The sequence below is a fragment of the Microtus ochrogaster genome, chromosome 6 (genome assembly GCF_000317375.1).
Source record: "Microtus ochrogaster isolate Prairie Vole_2 chromosome 6, MicOch1.0, whole genome shotgun sequence".
Lineage (NCBI taxonomy): Eukaryota > Metazoa > Chordata > Mammalia > Rodentia > Cricetidae > Microtus > Microtus ochrogaster.
The window spans coordinates 87,162,005-87,181,138 of record NC_022013.1 but is presented as its reverse complement, the minus strand read 5'-3'; the positions used below and the strand labels follow the sequence as shown (position 1 = coordinate 87,181,138).

Sequence of the window (19,134 nt, the reverse complement as noted above, 5' to 3'; positions counted from 1 at the left end):
AGAGATACACACACAAATAAAAATATTAAATCTTTAAAAATAAACATAAGAATCAAGAAGATGATTTGTTGGTAAGGGGCTTGCAATCCAAGCATGAGTACCTGAGTCTGGATCCCCAAGACCCATGGAAAGCATTACCCCAGTGACTCTTCAGTGAGAAGAAAGTGGAAACAGAATTGCTGGAAACTCAAGATCCACCTCGCCTGGCACAAACAATAGTAAAAAGGAAACCCTGTCTCAAACAAGATGAAAGCTGAGGACTGACATACAAGGTTATGTCATCTGACTCCAAATGTATATCATGCTACATAAACACCACATATTATACTAGATACACATATATACGTATCACAAAGACTTTAAAAACAGATATAATCCAATGCATTTCCATTTTCTTATCTAGTTTTCAACTCTAGAAAGAATGTTGTAAACAAAAGCATATTAAACCAGGAAATATGATCATGGTGCTATACTTTGGATCTTAGCTGTTCTTTAGATCAGCCTCGTGATATTGGATGAGGGTAGGACCTTTAGAAAATGGGGTCCAGTGAGAGGCCCTAGTCCCTTAGTCCACATTCTTGAGGGAACAGTGGGAGGAGTACCCTTTCTCTTCTATTGGCTTTCTCACTGATGAGTTAAATAGATTCTCTACTATGTGATTCCTGTATCGCTATGTGGATTCTTCACATCAGAGGTCCAAAAGCAAAGGGTCTACCTAATTTTGGAGTGGAATAAAAGCATTAAAATCTATGGGCTAAAATAAAACCCTTTTCTACATAAGTGTTATAGTATCATAATAGAAAGATGAGTGACAAACCCATGTTCCAATAATCTTGTTAGTGTCAATTTAGTTTTATGCTTGCAGAACACTGTCTCGAATCCAGACCTTGATTTCCTGTGATCCTACCTAAATGATCCCATTCTGTCATGCAAAAGCTTGTGAACTTCAGATGCAAAGAGCATGAATAAATTTTAAATTTTGCTTTCTTAATTATGTGTGTTCTGTGATACATGATATGCTCTCTGTTCTATACTATAAATGTATTTCAAAGATTAAATTAATGCAGCATTTTTAAAGGGAATTTTGAGTGAACATAGAACATAAAAACGTTTGATAAAGTTACGACATTGTATATGGTAACTACATGATGGGCATTCACAGACAGAGTACACACTTTATATTATAGATCGATAAATTAAATCTAATTTCATCATCAACAGTATAGAAATAAAATGTATATTTAATGACCTTTACTATAGTAATAATTCATTTCACTAGGGATGTCAGTAGGCAACTCTGACCAAGACCCTCTGACTGCTGCTAGGGCTCAGATGAACTGTCTTCTTCAGATCTCTCTGAACTAGTAAGTCTATCTACTATTGTTGATTATTTTGGATTTACCCAGTACTTCAAAACTATTCTCATTTCTTTAACTCCAGGCTTCTCTGCCTTCTTGTTTTCCATAAATATGATTCATTAGCATGAGTAGTGATGAAAAAGGTAAACTTATGAAGAGAAAAGTTAAGGATTTTTAAGTATAGTTGGAAATTATATATTATATATATATATATATATATATATGTATAACTAGGGTTTCTAAAGCATCTATACTTAATACATAGAATAGATGTAAAGGTGCTGAATTCCACCATATTCCTAGTTCTAAGATAAACTAATTATATATATATATATGTATAACTAGGGTTTCTAAAGCATCTATACTTAATACATAGAATAGATGTAAAGGTGCTGAATTCCACCATATTCCTAGTTCTAAGATAAACTAAATATAACCATCTAGTTGAATGCATTCATTATGGCACTTAGACATTTAACCATCCCTGAACTAGATATTTTTGGCTGTATATCTAATTATCTTTAAGTACAGCATTCTAATCCTTAAATTTTAATTGACTTTACAACAATATAAGCTGTTTTTATTATTACTATATGAAATGATATTTTATAAAACAGTTAGTACTTAAGACAGTTATCCATAACATACATGAGAGTTATAGAAAATCTTGAGAAACAAACTAGGCACCTGCTTACATAACTGGATAAGAATTAAGAGTCCCAAATAGCTTTATAAGTAAGACAGTAGTAACAGGATATTCATTATTTCTTAGGCACATACCCAACTTCATACAAAATGTAATTCCATGAAAATATCACATAACTTCTACTTTTTTTTTTTTTTTTTTTGGTTTTTCGAGACAGGGTTTCTCTGTAGCTTTGGAGCACAACTTCTATTTTTACAAACCAAATTATACTCTAAATGAAATAGTTCTGTGATTAGGAATGGAGCTATCAATTCAATTTCAATAGGCAAATATTACCACATGATTTCTATTTTCCCTAAGTACTGGGGTCTGAAATCATCCATGCTAGGCAAACCTACTGGGCTACACACACCTGGAATGTGTTTGTAGTGTATGTGTGCAGGCACATGTGTTTGTATGTGCTCAGGAAGTCCCTGTAAGAGTGATAAATTCTAAAATATTTAAAATTCTAAGAAGTACATCTAAATCATTTGATTAATTTGTATTAGTGTACCTGTGAGAACATGTGGAGACCAGAAATTGATATTGGGATTTCTTCCTCAATCACTTCTCCACTTAATTTCTGAGACAAAACTTCCCAATGAACCTGAGGCATACCATTCAGGCTAAACTGGATGGCCAGATATACCCCAGGGTCCACTTATCTTCACTTTCTAGAGTTTAAAACATATGACCCTGCTTGGCTTGTATGTGGGCAATGGAGTTAGGAACTCAAGTCTACTTGCTTGCCCAACAAGGACCTATACCCTCTGAGTAACCACTCAGTCCAGTATTTATTTTGAGAAAAAGTCTCACTATATCGCCCAAGGTATCCTCATATTTGTGATCATACTTCAGTGTTTCTATAAGATGGGTTTGCAAGTATAGATTACTTATAGCTTCCCTGCCCCAACCGCTGGGATGAAAGTCAGTGTCATCCCTAAACTGAGCAAGTGTCTGACCACTGAGCTGTACTCCCAGCCTTTACATTTTAAAGAAGATGCTAAACTTAAGAATTTGCTGAAAATATGCCATGATCAGGATTCCTTAACATAGTCAACCTTATTCATGACCGCATCATGAGAATTATCATTTGCTTACAGGATCTCCTGCAGGGAGCAGCAAATTACAGAGTGTAGTCAAATCTAAACCACTGATTGCTTTCATAAGTAAAGATTTGTGGGAATATCGCCAAACACTGATTTACATAATGGCTAAGGCTGATTTTACCTTTCAGTGGCAGAGTTGAATAGTTCCAGTAGAGACTTGAGAGACAGAAAAGGCAAAACTACTTGTTACCTTGCCTTACAGAGTGTTTACCTATTACAACTGTTTCAGCAATGCTCGAGCTTTTATTACCAAAACAGCAATACAGGGTTTTGACAAATGAAAAACTAAGCAAACTACTAAGTTTATAGAAAAATGTGAGGAATATAATCCTATCCAAAGTTAATATCACAAAGAAAATGCATGTTTTCCTTCAAATAACCTTATCAAAGCTTCTTCATAAATGTTTTATGTCTGAAGATAATAATAAGGTTGCAAATCACCTGACTTTAACTCAGATGTTTATCATTTCTATAATTACAGCATTTACAAGAAATGAAATTACTCTTGGTAGATCAGTTTTGCACAGTCAAGAGAATTTTCATATGCCAAAAATCAAAACATAAAAGAACCACTTACATATCAGTGAATGAAATTTCAGATCAACTACAGCAAAAAACATTCCTAAGAAGACTGCTTTTCTCAAAACTGTGTAACTTTGTAATTACTTTGTCCCTACAGTCTCTGCAAAAAAAAAAAAAAATGTTGATTACATTTTTTTTTTTTACCTTGAGATCACGGTACACAATCTTTCCAGAATGTAGATAGTCCAAAGCAGAGACAATTTCTGCACCATAGAAACGTGTGCGGTCCTCAGAGAACACCCGCTCTCTCGACAAATGGAAAAACAGCTGCAGGGTAAACAGCAGGGACAGGATTGTAATAATTACTGATTTAGTGGGGGAAATTAACACAAACATAAAACACCTCTCATCACCATATTGTGATGATAGATAGTGTACTCTCAGCGGACACCGAGCACTCTAAGACAGCAGCTGGCTTATCTTTTGCAGGTTTCCAAGGGGAAACTGCGAGCTGTTAAATCAGCGTTTTAATCAATATACCAATCTTGTTTAAGGCATTCTGCTTGCCACCCATTTAACCTTCAGGTACCAGAGGAAAAAGTATGCATCGTTAGATTGCATTTCCCTCTAACTATACCGCTGTTCCAGTCTTACAAGGAATAAATATTGACATTATCAAAATAAATGAACAGGAGCATGGGTATGGTGTTTTTATTTAATTATTTAAGTTATATTTGATTTCAAGGAAAAACAGGAATTTTCTTAAAACTCATTTATACTAGTTAGTCACAGTTTACAACTATTATTTATCATATTTCTAGAAATACTTCTGAAGCTTCAAATAACATTTACTATAATAAGAAATTTCACAACTTTAAGGTTTTACATATATCTTAACAATGCTCAAATTGGACTGAGGTTTCCACCACTCCTGACATGGAGTGATTTTTAATGCCCAATCCTTTTATTTTCAATTTTAACTGTGATCTCCTATGATCATATAAACTCTAAGCCAATCATCTCCTAGTTAATCAAAGGTATTCCAACAGTCAGCAAGTATTTACTGGGCACTTACTGCAACCACAAACTAAAGTTCTAGTTTTATGAAACATAGGTCCCATCATTTAATGATTAACATATCTCATCTCTCAACAGGAGACACGGTTAGGAGGACAGTGTTTGCCTAACACTTGCAAGGACCTATGTCCATTCCCAGAACCACTAAAAGCTAAAAAAAAAAAAAACACTAAGCACAGAATAAATAAAAACATCTATTTGTTAGAAAAACAGACATCAAGAAATGGATCTGAGGAACCATAAACTGATTATCAATCTTTGTTGAACTATTATACTTTATCAAGAAATCTGCCAAGATTGATAATCTAAAATATCTTTGCCCTGTATAAACATAACTACGACATGTTTGATTTTAGTATTTGTATAACACATATTTTAACACAATTATGAGATTAAAATATAAATTATAAGAAATGCACATGCATACAAAACCAAATTATGTAGGGTTGCTAATAAATACATCAGTATCTAGTTTATAAATGCAAAGAATTTCTGTGTAAAATAAGAGACATAATAAATGGAAGAGAAAAAAAGGAAATATGCCAAGAATGAAAATTATTTACAATCCTGAATAAACCATTAAGATGTCATTGAGCATACTCAAATCAAGTCTGTGACCAAAAAAAAAAAAAAAAAAAAAAAAGTGCCTTCTACTGTAAGGCCAGAAAATAACTATTTCCATACAGACCACTAACTCATATTAAACTGCTAAGAACTGTAGTTTATAACAAGGCTTGTTCAACATATAATAATAATTTTGAGACTAGGTTTCTCTCTGTAGCCGTGGCTGTCCTTTAACTCACTCTGTAGACCAGGCTGGCCTATAACTCACAGAGATAGGTCAGCCTCAGACTCCCAAGTGTTGTGATTAAAGGTGTGCCACCACCGCCACCTGGCTACAGTTTCTTATACATTCACTCTTTCTTCCTTTATTCTACTCCTACCTCTACTTAAATTATTTTGTAAGGCAACTTTGTATGTGACTCATTTGCCCAAGTAAAGACAGGAGAGGAAGAAAGAATATTGATATTGCTAAAAATGACTGAAGGAACATTAGATAGATTGGGAAGTAATTTGTTAGACGTATCTAAACTATGGTGTTCCCTACTTTATTCCCATGTTTTGTCAAATCTGTGACACCACAAGTAGAGAATGAATTACTTCTGAAGAATGGTGCATCAAAAAAAAATAATATGAAAAGTAAGATCTGTGACACTTAGTCTAACATGCCCTGAGCACTGCAGATGCTGTGATCATGTGTGATCTGTGACACTGAGTCTAACATGCCCTGAGCACTGCAGACGCTGTGATCATGTGTGATCTGTGACACTGAGTCTAACATGCCCTGAGCACTGCAGACGCTGTGATCACGTGTTGCTGAACAGTGCCTAGATTTCTTTAAAAAACATCAGTTCTACCACTGGCTAGCCACTGACAAAAGAGATACAGAGCCTCTCTAAATTAATATACTGCATTCAAGATTCTAGGTCTTTATTTGGATGGCATAACTAAAATTTGTCTGCCTGCCAACTTCCATAAAAGTATCAGCTCAAGTTTTATAATTAAGAAGAACTCTGTATTTCAAAACTCACTGCCATATGATGTGTCCTTTTGCTACTTTATGGAATGCACTCTGTAAAGACAAGCAGTGATCTGTAACTGCCAAATCTGATGATCTATATATAGTCGGCTCCCCTTCTTGTTTTGGAGATTAGGAGACTGCCTGTGTTCTCTTTCACAAAATGTGTTTCTTGGCTTTGGTTTAACACCGCTTTCCTGATTCATGGACTACCTTTCTGGATCATTATTATTCGTGTTCATCCGTGTATTAAAACATTTCAATCTAATATTTATTTAATGACCATCAATTATTTTAAGGTAACTCTATGAGGCAGGAGAATAAGGAAAAAAGCATACTGACTCTTAAGATACACACTCTTATGTATAGCTTTACCTGTGATAAGGCCTAAGAATACATACTCATCTCCAAACTCATTAACGACATGTCTCTTTCTATATAACAATCAAACTCTCCAAACTCCTTAACTACATGTCTCTTTCTATATAACAATCAAACTTCAACAAAATGACAAAAAATAGACATAACCCCCACTATTAAGGAATTCTAGCTTATGAGGAAGATGCAGGCATGTTTACAAAAAGAGCAGACTGTAACACATTTTTGTGAGACAGTAACAACACTTTGGAGATAGAGTGATTAATTTATATAAGATTATCTGGAGATACGTCACAGATAAAGTTCACTTAAGTTTTGAAAGATGCAATCTTTCACCAAAGGAAAACATAAGGGATATAAAGACTACTACTTAAAATATATCCACCTGTGTACTTCTATATAACATAAGGGATATAAAGACTACTACTTAAAATATATCCACCTGTGTACTTCCATATAACCCAGGACAAGAGCCACACAGAAGAAGGTGAAGAATAACCATTTGTAGAAAGCAGCAGTTTTTTTTTGGTGGTGTATATTCACTATAGAGAAAAGGGTTTTTATTGTGATTTCTCATATTTATATATGCTTTGATTTTTTCTATTCTCTGTCATCATCACCTTTCCTTCCATCCCTGGATCCCCTTGCTATTCTTCAATCTCCTTTCACAAAATCCACAAGTTGCCAATAAAATAAAAAATATTTTCAGAGAACATTTCAGAGAATATTGCAAGAATAATATACATTTAGAAAAGTTAACAGAAAGACAGACAGAGACACAGAGAGAGAGACAGAGACAGAGAGAACGAGAGACAGGGAGGGAGGGAGAGGAAGGGAGAGAAAGAGGAAGAGGAGGGGGAGAAGGAGGAGAAAGAGAGAGAGAGAGAGAGAGAGAGAGAGAGAGAGAGAGAGAGAGAGAGAGAGAGAGAGAGAAAATGAGAACAAGCTTAACAAGTAAATAATAAAAGGATCTGAGGTTATACTCAGATAAATAATTTCTAAAAGTGCACAAAAGTTATTTATCACCAATTAGTACTAACTGCTATAGAAACCTACAGACATTAAAGGAAATAGCACTAACACTCAGGACACAATAATGTGCTGAAACACGGCAAATACTATAAAAGACTTTGGAAGAATAAGTATGTTTGGGAACACCAGAAGTTATGTTGGATCTTGATGAGTGCTTCTGAGGGCCATCGGCTAAGGAAACCATAAGCACCCTTCAGGAGAATCAGTACTCCAGAAGAATTTGGACCAAGGGAGAGATCAATGATGTTGAGGTTTTCTTGTGGCTGGCTGAGTAGATGTTGCTAAAAACAACATAGAGGAAAAAAATAATTGGTGATAGGGATACAGGAGCAATGGGCTTTATTTTGACCTACTGAAATTTAAATATGCAATTGATGTTATATTTCAATTTTAGAATTATGGATACCAAGGAAATTGTTAAAACCAAAGAATACAATCCAAAAGCTTAGAAAAAGTAGGGGCAGTCTCAGGATATTACTACACTTACTGTCAGGGACAAGCAGCAAAAGAGGATACTGATAAGAAGTACTAAATGAAGCACAAACAAACCAAGAACCTGAAGAAAGGGAGAAAAAGCATCAAGAAAAGACTGGGAAGATGGCGCAGCTCATGAAATTCTTGAACTGCATTCTTCAGAACTTATACAAATAGCCAGACATGGTGGCATGTAATTGTAAACTCAGCATTGTAAGGAAGCAGAAACGAACCCTTGTAGATCCCAGGCCAGCCGGCCTAGCCTAAATGGAGGTCTCCGGATCTAACGAGACACTTTCCCAACAAGTGCATGACTTCAGAAGAGCACCACCATGGCAAATACACATGCAAGTGCGGCTGCAGGAGCATACACAGAGATGCCAAAGGTAACCTGCGATGTCTGTGAACGTGATGTAGTGTGTCCCTAGTCTAGAACTTGCCAAGTAGGCTAGGCTGACTGGCCAGAGGGTCCCCAGGGACCCTTCTATTTCCACATTGCCAACACCGAGATTATAAATATATGCCACCATGCATAGCAATTTCTCCTTGGGTTCTGGTAAGCAAACTTGGGCCCTTGGGCTTGCGGAACAATCACGTTCCCAACTGAGCTTTCGTCCCAGTCCCATTTGTCATCTCTTTCCATTTAAAACATTCAAACCTATTCTTATAGCTGTTTTGAAATACGAAATAAATCAATTAACTGTAGTCACTTCACTTAGCTATAGAGCCCTGGAACTATACCTCCTATCTGTTTCTGTATCTAATTACCAACTCTTTTCTTTTTCCCCTTTCCCATCCCTAGAGTACTATGATTAGACTGGTACTTTAACACATTTTAACTAGTATTTCTGGTTTGTAATTTCATGAGATCCATACTGCCAGCTTCAACTTAAGCTAGGAGTGAAGTGGGGGAGGTCTGCCTTATTTCATGTAATACACAGTCCTATAGTTTCATTCACATTTTCCCTCTTACATTAGATGATATTTTATTCTAAGATATTTATTCTTCCTTTATTTGCAGTTCACTAATTCTTGTTAAAGAGTCCAGGGGCTGGAAAACATACCTTAAAGACTCACAGTATTTACTGCTCTTGCAAAGCACCAGGGTTTTGTTTCCAGCATCGACACAATAGCTAATGATTATCTATAACTATTATCTATAACTCCTCTTCTGGCTTCCATGGGCACTGCATCATGCATAGTATACACACACACACACACACACACACACACACACACACACACACACACGAGGTACAACACTCATACTCATAAAATAAATAAACACACCTCTAAAAGTCTCAACCTATGGTGTCTGGACTAGGATCTACAAGGCAGTAATATACAATTCTTGTTTCATGCAAGAAGTGTGGAGGAGCTTAAAGAGCTCACATCATAAACAACAGATGGCAAAGAGCCACTATGCCACTGCTTCAGAGAAAACAGCTCATGAACACTTCAGGGATTAACAAAGAAATTTCATATAAAACTTTGATAATAAGAAGCAATATCTACTTTAATATCCCAAGTCTATATCACTAACCTTTGTGAAACAATCTAAAAGAAACATACTGAGAACAACAACTTGTAATTTTTTTCATTGTTTTCTAATGAAATGACTGAGACTGAGTACAAGCGTTGTCTGGAAGATGACTATTAGCACTAGCTGTAAGAATTTCTAAAGTACTAGTTTACCGAATTAGTATAAACCACCTTCCTTTTCTTGTTCTTGAGGATGTTGTTGATGTTTCCACTTTTACTATATATTAATACCTGATTTTGTCAAATTACTGCTTTCCCATTGCTGTCAACATTGCACCCTCTACATTGATTATAATGGGGCTACAAATCCAAGAAAAGACAACTCACTGAGAAAACACCTATAGGTATGCGTTTAGGAGGAGGGAGAGGTGAGCAGGATCTGGCTGAAGTAGGGAGACAGAAAACCATTAAAAATGCATTTTAAGAAAATGTCTATTTTCAATAAAAATAAAATCTCTAAAATTTATTAAATGCCTCAAAGACATACCCATTCTAACAGCTGCATAAATCCTAATGTAGAAATTCAAGAAATATGAAAAGTCAAGGCAATATAAAGCCTTTCGAGCTTAAAACCAAACTATAAGATACTGGAGTAGAAATGATGGAAATGTAAAAGATATTCTAACAAGGAAATAAATAAAATGAAGACATTAATGCCAGACCTATATAATAGTAAAGTCAGCAACAGAGATGAGAAGTTCTGCAAGGAAACTGAGATTTGGAAGATGAAGGGGCGTAGAAATACTAGAAATTAAAAAAAAATAAAAACTTAAAACCTCAGCACTGGACCTTGCATTAGAAAACACAGACCTGCCAGCCAAGATGTGCCCACTGAAACAACAATAAGACAAGATGTGCCCACTGAAACAGCAATATCAAGATTGATTCTGGGCATGGATAAACACTCTTGATGGATCTGCGTACTGTTCCACAAGAGGGAATCCATGTCTGGTACTGTAAGCATGATCAAAACCTATAGCTAGATAAGACTTATGTTCTAAGAGAGAATCTATTGGTGCTGTTTTTCTAAATGGTGATAATGTTAAATTACCATCTAAATACTTATATTTATACCCATAGAATGCGCTACTCCCAACCATGGCTAAAACAGCATCTCACTGCAGTGGGTAAAGTTTAATACAGATGCATTAATATTCAAAATGCTAAGAATTAGCTACTTTAGTGAGTGCTCAACCATAGAGATGTTAATATTGATATTAACACTCCCCACCCCAAGGCTCAAAGAAAATAAAAGGAGAATAATTTTTCTTTTTAAAAGGAGGTGCTGGGAGATTGCTCTTGTCCCACATTCATGAATACACAGGCAGCACTAGTTGGACTCAGCACATTATTTCATTTTTTTAAAGGCATGAATATGTGGGGAGCACCTATGGGAATCTTAGTGCTTCCCATGAATAAAGGATAGGGCAAAAAATATAATGAAATTGTACACATGTATGAAACTCTCAGAGAATACATTTTAAAAACCACAGTGAAAAGTAACCTCAAATACGATAGATCAAGCAGAATAAAGATTATCAGGGACTAAAGACAAGGTTGAGGAAATATGACACTAAATATCACAAAAAAATGAGGAAAAAATAAGTATGAGCACAACTTTCAAAAAATCCTGAGACATAATCTAAGAATCGATGGGGTAAGAGAAAGCTAAGTGTTACAGGGAGGTCATTTGTTTCTTTCTGGCTGCTCAGCCCCAAAATAATCACAGAGAAACTATATTATTCAAATCACTACTTGGCCCATTAGCTCTAGCTTCTTATTGTCTAACACTTACATATTAATTTAACCCATTTCTATTAATATATGTATCATCACGTGGCTGTGGCTTACTGCTAAAGTTCCAGCGTCTGTCTCTACCAGCGGCACCATGGCTTCTCTCTAACGCCTCCTCTTTCTCTCAGCATTCAGTTTAGTTTTCCCTGCCTACCTTTATTCCCTGCACAGGCTCAAGACAGTTTCTTCATTAACCAATGGTATTCGCAGCATACAGAGGGGAATCCCACATCAGCTAAGCTATAAAATAAAGTCACAGAGTGAGTTTGAGACCAGCCTGGTCTACAAGAGCTAGTTCCACGACAGGCTCCAAAACTATAGAGAAACCCTGTCTCGAAAAAACAAAATAAAATAAAACAAAGTCACAGAGAATCCATTCAATGAAGTTGAACAGAAGAATCCCAAATCACGGGAAGATATGGGCATTAAAGCAAAGAAGGCATTTAAAACTGCAAATAGATATGATGAGAAAATAACTTCACCATGTCACATTATAGGCATACTATAAAAAGACTACAACTGGGGGCTGGAGAGATGCTCAGAGGTGAAGAGCACCTACTGGGCTTCCAAAGGTCCTGAGTTCAATTTCCAGCAACCATGTGGTGGCTCACAATCGTCTGAAATGAGATCTGGCATCCTCTTCTGATGTGCAGGCAAACATCTATTGTTCTTGTCCTTGTTCACCTCATGTTTAGGCAGTCATGTAGGTGCAATACTATGGGTGTAGCAGCTCATGTTCCTAGGAGACATAATCTCACAGCAAACTCTCTCGTCCTCGGGCACATATAGCCTGAGCCATAAGTAAAGGAGTTGTTTTGCAGACATATCCATTGGGATTGGACTTCAAAAGTGCATTTCTACTAGTTGTGAGTTTTGGAATGGTCTGTCTCTTGCAAAGAAAAGTTTCCTTGATGCAGAACACCACATTTATCTGTGCATATTAGAATAAAGTTAGAAATTTTATGTTGGTTCTATAAAATGGCAACGGTAAGTTCTCCTTCAAGACCATGACTTCACTAGCCCTGGGTGGTTGGCTAGGTTTTTGGTGGCAGGTATGATTCCTCCCTTTTTGGGCAGACATTAAGTCCAACAGGTGGTCTTGAGTTGTTTAAGAAAATAGGCTGAGGAAGCAACAGAAAGCAAGCCAGTAAAGACCATTCCTCCATGGTTTGTACCTTAACTTCAGTTTCTGCCTTAACTTCCCTCAACAATAGAATGTAACTTTTAAGTTAAAATAAACTCTTTCCTGATTAATTTGCTTTTGGTCATGGGATTTATCATAGCAACAGAAAATAAACTACTACAACTACCAGTGAACATTAATAAGTAAAGTCTTATTTTAATTGATGAAAAATAGATATATCCCAAGGAAAGTACAAACTCATTAACAATTGGAAAGCCAGCATTCCAAAAGATACTTAAAAATGATTGTACATAGAGAGAAAGAAGAACAATAACAACTATATATTTAAAAGGTATGGCAAATATCTTTCAATAAATATGCTAAATGTTACTGGCCTAAAATGTCCAATTAAAAAAGCAGACAAGTAGGATGGACGCTTCAAGAAATACATTTCACTACAAAGAAAATCAGAGATCAAAGTGAATAAATGCAAAAAAGAAAGAAAAAAGAAAAAAAAACCCATGTCAAGTTAGCTGAAAACGGGGATAAACAGAAGCAGCTATATATATGATGTAGATTCAGGTCTAAATTAGTCGTAAGAGATAAAGAAGGTTACTGTCCACTAATGAAGGGAGAGCCCAGCACCATGATCAATTTCACAAAGTAAACAGTACTGGGTATTAAAGTCTAGATACAGATACTACAATAGTAAGGACTGCACTGAAAACATCCTACTTTCATATCCCACCTCAACACCCAAAAGGCAAGAAACTTCAAGACTTAAAAGACACCATCTACAGGATGTTCCTGTCAACTCCTGTAAAACACATGTATTTGGCTACCTATGAAGCATTCTAAATAGATAACATTTTAAAACAAAAGCAAGTCTACACAAACAAAAAAATGAAACACTATGTCTAACCAGATAATAATGGAACAAAATGTGAAATGTATAGCAAAACATACCACAAACACTATACAAACTGATGATGATTATACAATACATTCTTCTGTGATCTGTGATTCACTGAAGAGGTTAGGGGAAAAATTTAAAAGTTTATAAAATCAAACGAAAAGAGAAACTTAACATACCCAAGACTTTAAAATACAGAGAGCTTATGAAAAATTAATACCTTCAACTCTCAAGAAAAATGAACATACTTAATTCAAAAGTATTAAATACAAATGTAAGAGAAAAGGGTAAAAATTAATGAAATGTAGCCTAAAAGGATAATATAAACAATCAAAACAAAAATTAAACAGCTTGCTACCCCCTTAGACAAACTATTCAACGGGATTGACTCAAAATCATAAATTTGAGACAATATAAGCACATTACAACAGATGCTAATAAACTTCAGAGTGCTGAAAATGTATCTTCCAACAAAACTGAAAAATCAGATAAGATTTGCAATATATTACTATAATTAAAGCAACTAGACAGAAACAGCTTAATCAGATCTATAATAAGGAATAAAATTAAAATACTGATAAAGTCTCCCAACCAATATTCTCTAATATCTCTAAAAAATAGAAAAAGAATGTTATCAATCTACTAAATCAGCATTATTTTCATATAAAATCCAAATGAGGCAAAAAAGAAAGTTATATGCCACTTCCTTAAAGTATACAAATGCAAAACTATTTGATAATATATATGCAAACAGAATTTAAAAGCACACTGAAGAGATCCTACACTGTGAAGTAAATTTCATTCAAGGTAAGCAAAGATAGTTCAACATATGTAAATAATAATTCTGACACATAGACTCAAAAATGAAAATTCTACAACTATATCAATGGATGCAGAAAAATATTTGACAAACTTCAATATCCTTTTTTGATGAGACCCCTGGGAAAAAACAGGAATAAAGTACAATGCCACCACATAAGAAAGGCGATTTACAAAATTAAATCCAACTGTATATTAAATGGGGAAAATTGAAAACATTTCTCTTAAAATCAGGAATAAGAGTACCGAGTCCCTCTGCTCATGTTTACTGTAGTCTTCAAATTCTTAACCACAGCATTAAGACAGTACAAACAAATAAAAGAGATAAATAGGAAAGAACTCAATATATCTGTTTCCTGACTATATGATGCTATACTTAAAAGACTAAAAACTTGACCAAAATACTCTTTAAACTGATAAATACTTTTTGAGCAGAATTTCAATCTATAAACAACAATGAACAGCTTTCCAATATGCCACTAACAATCATGCTGATCAGGGAAACAATGTTAATTACAAAAACATAAACAACAAGAACGTTTACGTTGGAATAATATAGCTAGGAATTAAACACTGCTACAGTGAAAACTTTAGAGCTTAATAAATAAAGAAGGCTTAGAAGTAGGAAAGTTCTTCCATGTTTGTGAATAAAGATAATTTATATTTTAAATGGCTATGTTACCCAAACTACTCTATGTACTGAATTAATTTTCTATCAAAATTCTAATGATTTTGTTCACAGACCTAGAAAAAGAATTCTAATACCCACATAGAAGCACGAATAATTTTTGTAGCCAAAGCAATTAAGAAAACAAAGCAATACTGCAAGTATAATAATGTGAGATTTTCGATTATATTACAGAGCCACAGTACCAAACCTAACAAGGGCCTGACACACATAAAAAGACACACAGTCCAATGGAATGAAACAGAAAAACCAGAAAGGAACCCAAGAAATTGATGTTATCTGACTTTAAACAAAAATGCCCAAAACATACAAGATGGATAAGAGAAGGCCTCTGTAGTAAATGGCACTAGAAGAACTAGAAAGATGGCTCAGATGTGAAGGTGCACGTGATACTCTTGGTGACTCAGTTCCAAGCATAAACACAGAAGATCAAAAACTTGGATGCCCTCTTCTAGTCATCATGGGCACCAAACACGCAATCAGTAATGCACATAAAAAATAAATATTTACAAAATGGTACTAGAAAACCTGGATATACATAAATGCAGAAAAAGGAAAACTATACCTCTATCTCTCACCTGTAAAAAAGAGAAACAATCCATTATGAATTAAAAGTCCTAAAACTCTAGAACCACTAACAGAAAACTATAAGATACACACACAGGCAATAACTGTCGAATGGCTCCAAATGTAATAGCAGGAACTAACAAACTGTGTTGCCTGAAATTACACAGCTTGTGCACAGTAAATGAAACAATTACCAAAGTGAACAGATAGCTGGTAGAACTGGAAGAAAATCATTGCTAACTATTCGTGTAACAGAGATTAATATTCTGAATTTATGACAAACTCGAAATACTAAGTAGCAAAGGAGGAAATAATCCAATTAGGAAATGGATAAAAGAACTGAAAAGACAGACCTAATAACTAAATGACAACGTGTTGTACTTATTAGTCAAATAGAAAGTATACACATAAACTGCACAGAGTCCTCTTAGCTCCAGTAAGAATAGCTATCATCAAGAAAGCTCAGAGGATGCAGGTAAAGAAGAATGCACACCAATCCAACCACCATGGGAACAGAAATGCTTCAAAAAAGTTAAAGTAGAACTACCATCATGTGACCCTGCTAACCCACTATAGGGTACAAGAGCCAATCCACCACAAAGATAATTTACACATTCATACTTAATGCTGAATAATTCATAGTGTTTAAAACATAATAAGTCTACATGCTTATTGAGAATAGAAATGTCACATACATACACAATGTAATATTATTCAGTCAATAGGAAGAACTGGAGATTTTCTAATATTGCATGTTTTCTCTCAACATTTAAAAGGAAACAAACCTAGAAGATATCTGTGGAGAAGGACCAGTATGAGGAAAAAGGTACAAGATGGTGAATGGTGGGGTGAAGACAACACAATCATCCAATTCATACATGAGCATGTCCTAACAGTTGGAAAGGTGGCTCAGTACATAAAGTCAACAGGAGTCAACATGGTAAACTGAATTCGCTCTTGAAACTCTACAAGGTGAAATATACTCACAAAAGTTGTACCTCTGACCCCTGCACAGGTGCTATGTATACACACAAAATAAATTAAAGTGTAATAAGAATTAGAGATGATACAATAAATTCGTTATTTTAAAAATACGCATAACTAAAAAAACAATAAAAACTCATGAAGATTTGTTCTGTAATATTCACCACAGTTATTTATGTAATAACTCCAAACTGCTAAGAACTCTGACATCTGTCTTATGACTATAGCAAACACTGAGAAATATGACTGCAATGCAGCAACCCTGCAAACTGAAATAAACTGCTAGCACATGCCATAATCCTAGAGGAGTTTTAAAGAATTTTGGTAGGTGAAATATACAGAATACAAAAAATTGTGCACTGTGTTTAGGGCCATAGTTTTAAAAATGTAAATATCATTTTTGTCATTTTTCTGTTTTCCTTCCTCAGAAGTAGGGTAGAGGGGAAGAAAAAGGGGGAGAGGGAGAGCGAAATTCTCTCTATCTGCAATTCCTTAAAAGGGTCACTGAGGAAACCAACGTTTAAGAAGTTAGTTACTACAAAACTGCATTCTATACCACTGACCCCATGCATAGAAATCATGAAAACTGAGGGCTTCCTAGACATTGCTTATAGTTCTAGGCAGCTAACCATTTTAAACAATGAGACTTGTCAAGTCTTCTGTTAACTTAAGTTGTATTCTTATGATCGTTTAATGATTTTATAAAACTGGACATCAAATACTATAAAATTGTATCATAAAACAGCATGTAAAATAAAGTTTATTTTGCCTTGAACTTTAGATGTCAATGTGTATTTTGCAATGTAACTTTCTTGATATGGAAATTTTTTAAAAAAAGATTTGGATGAAGGCAACAAAATTGTGACATAAACTACATAAAGCTTAATAACTCAGATTCTGGTAATAAAGATATTTATATAACCATAAATTTAGTAAAAAAATATCAAGTTTTAAAAGCATCACCATGAATCTGAAATACTTCTAACTTAAAAATCACCCAAATCACACCTCCACAAATTAGTAAGTAGAATTCAAATGCTGACTGCCGGCACTTCTGTCTTCTGTGAATTTAAAATGAGATGATTTTGGTTCACAGAAGAAAAAATGCCAGCCAAATAATGAGAAATCTGAATAAGTAAGAGAAGATCTCAAGAATGACATGTAACTGAAAGTCATATATAAAAACTAAAATGAATTTTATCAAAGATATTAATACAGACTGTGCAAAGTGCTAGCAGGCATGAGTAGTAAAAAATGGAAATGTAGGTTCATTAGTACCCACAGAAAGAATGTAAGAGAACAGTAAGAATTTATCAGATTCCTAACAGGTCCACATGATTTACCTTGCTTTTAATCTCCAGCTCCCATGATATCTGAGCCCATGAAAGATCACAAGATTCCAGTTTAGAGGCTTTAAGACATACAAAACTGAAGACAGTTTGCAAAAAGATCTAAGGAGAGACTTCTTTAACTAAATTTGGTATTACCTTAGTTTCCAAAAATTACAATTTCTCCTGGGGATATTTTTCTATTTCTCATTTAAATTTAATAGCAGCTAAATTACTAAAAGTGGCCTTACCAAATCAGTAGCAATATTACTAGACTTTAAAAATTAATTATACAGATGCTGATTTGTGGCCCACACTGCACCCAATGCTGCTCTAAGTTTTACACAGATTATCATTTCCTTTCTAACACTCTCTTCCCTAGTCATCCGTTCATTTGCTTATTTTTAATTATTAAATACACAGTATCTATAATATGAAAAGTTACAAAAGAATACACAACTGAAAATTAAACTTTCCTTCCAACCTTTACTCAGTCACAAGGCCAGTTCTAAATTCCAGTGGCTAATGAGATAATTCACTGTACACACATACATAATCTATATAGCCAGTTCTAAATTGCAGTGGATAATGAGATACTCGCAGATACACATTTACAAGATCTATGGTCAGTTCTAGATTCCAGTGGATAATAAGATATTCACATATACATAATTTTTGATCAGTTCTAAATTTCAGTGAATAATGAGATATTCACATGTACATGATCTATGTTTCTCTCAGCATAATAGTAGCATGCTTTGTATTATCTCATCTTGCAACATTTGACATACTTAATCAGCATTCTTACTGAATGTTCATTTAAGACACCATACTAGTACAACAAATGTATTTATTCACATACCATTTACTCATTTATCTTTATTTTTGGAATTACAATTACTGGAAATGGAATTGCTGAGTGTCTCAGTTACTTTTCAAGTTGTTCACTGAAAAAAAGCGACTAAAGGGGGAGAGGGCTTATTTGGCTTACAGTTCAAGAATATAATCCATCATGGCAGGGAAGTTACAGGAGCTGGAGGCAGCCAGTCACAATAGAACCACAGTTCAGAGTTGAAAGTGATACATGATGAGTGTTTCTGTTTTATTTTTTTTTGTTTTTTTTTTTTGTTTTTTTTTTTTTTTGGTTTTCGAGACAGGGTTT

The 19,134-nt window shown here is 34.7% G+C and overlaps 1 protein-coding gene across 4 annotated transcripts in view; it reads right to left on the bottom strand.

Annotated features, from left to right (window-relative positions):
* Positions 1–19,134, bottom strand: part of Akt3 (AKT serine/threonine kinase 3) — a 235,551-nt gene that overhangs the window by 43,938 nt on the left and 172,479 nt on the right. For all 4 annotated transcript variants that reach the window (XM_013346981.2, XM_026779836.1, XM_026779835.1 and 1 more), the window contains one exon: positions 3,879–4,001. In XM_013346981.2, the coding sequence (XP_013202435.1) occupies positions 3,879–4,001 (123 nt within the window). The remainder of the gene's footprint in view (positions 1–3,878; positions 4,002–19,134) is intronic.